This window comes from Aplysia californica, unplaced genomic scaffold (assembly GCF_000002075.1).
Source record: "Aplysia californica isolate F4 #8 unplaced genomic scaffold, AplCal3.0 scaffold00154, whole genome shotgun sequence".
Lineage (NCBI taxonomy): Eukaryota > Metazoa > Mollusca > Gastropoda > Aplysiida > Aplysiidae > Aplysia > Aplysia californica.
The window spans coordinates 853206-854094 of NW_004797424.1; the positions used below are offsets into that span (position 1 = coordinate 853206).

Sequence of the window (889 nt, forward strand, 5' to 3'; positions counted from 1 at the left end):
TGTGTGTGTACGTATGTGTGTGTGCGCGCGTGTGTGTACGTATGTGTGTGTGTACGTATGTGTGTGTGCGCGCGTGTGTGTACGTATATGTGTGTGTACGTGTGTGAATGTGTGTTAATAGTGCACAATTCCCCCCCCAAGAAGACTCACCTCATCACTCTCGGACTGGTCCACATTTCCGTTGTGGTCGTCGTCTAGCATGAGATGCAGCACGCGTATAGCCTCCAGGCCTAGCCGATCCCGCTCGCACTCATCGGGGGCCTTGTCGTGGCAGTCTGCAAAGAGGTTTTAATTGGTTTTAGAGTAAAAGAGTTTCAGGGCATTTGCAACATAATTAGGTCCTTTAGAGTACCCTACGATTAGAGGTGTAACAAGAGAGTAATAATCAAACAATTAAACAAACAAATCAAAACGGTGGGGGGTTTCTTTGGTATGTAAAAGAGCTTTTAGTTTTAGTTTTAGTAAGAGTTTTACGCACTTGCACAATTAGGTCACATAGGTTCCATATATTAGAGGCTTTACAAGAGAGTAACAAACACAAAAATGGAAATATAAGAACAATAGATGTTTGATAGGAAAGAAGGAGCAAACCACACCTGAGCACCCGCCAACCAGCCACAAAGTTTTAGTTTACCTTAGTTTACCAGGAGAGTTCCAAGGCATTTGCCACATAAGTAGGACATATAAGAACCTAAAGATTAGAGAAGTTACAAGAGAGCAAAAAACAAACGAACAAACAAATAAAGAAACAACCTACTGGGTGCAACTGCTGATTTTGAGAATTTGGAAATTAAGGTGCCTAACTTGCGATAGGTATCTTTGCGCCAAACTTAAAAACAAAAAACACCCGGACCCTCATGACTTCTTAAATGAGAGTGTCTTCTAGTAC

At 42.0% G+C, this 889-nt stretch overlaps 1 protein-coding gene across 2 annotated transcripts in view; it reads right to left on the reverse strand.

Annotated features, from left to right (window-relative positions):
• LOC101848429 (stromal interaction molecule 1) overlaps window positions 1-889 on the reverse strand; it is a gene marked incomplete at its 3' end in the record, with an annotated part of 68018 nt that overhangs the window by 41223 nt on the left and 25906 nt on the right. For both annotated transcript variants that reach the window (XM_013081993.2, XM_013081994.2), the window contains 1 exon segment: window positions 151-275. In XM_013081993.2, the coding sequence (XP_012937447.1) occupies window positions 151-275 (125 nt within the window).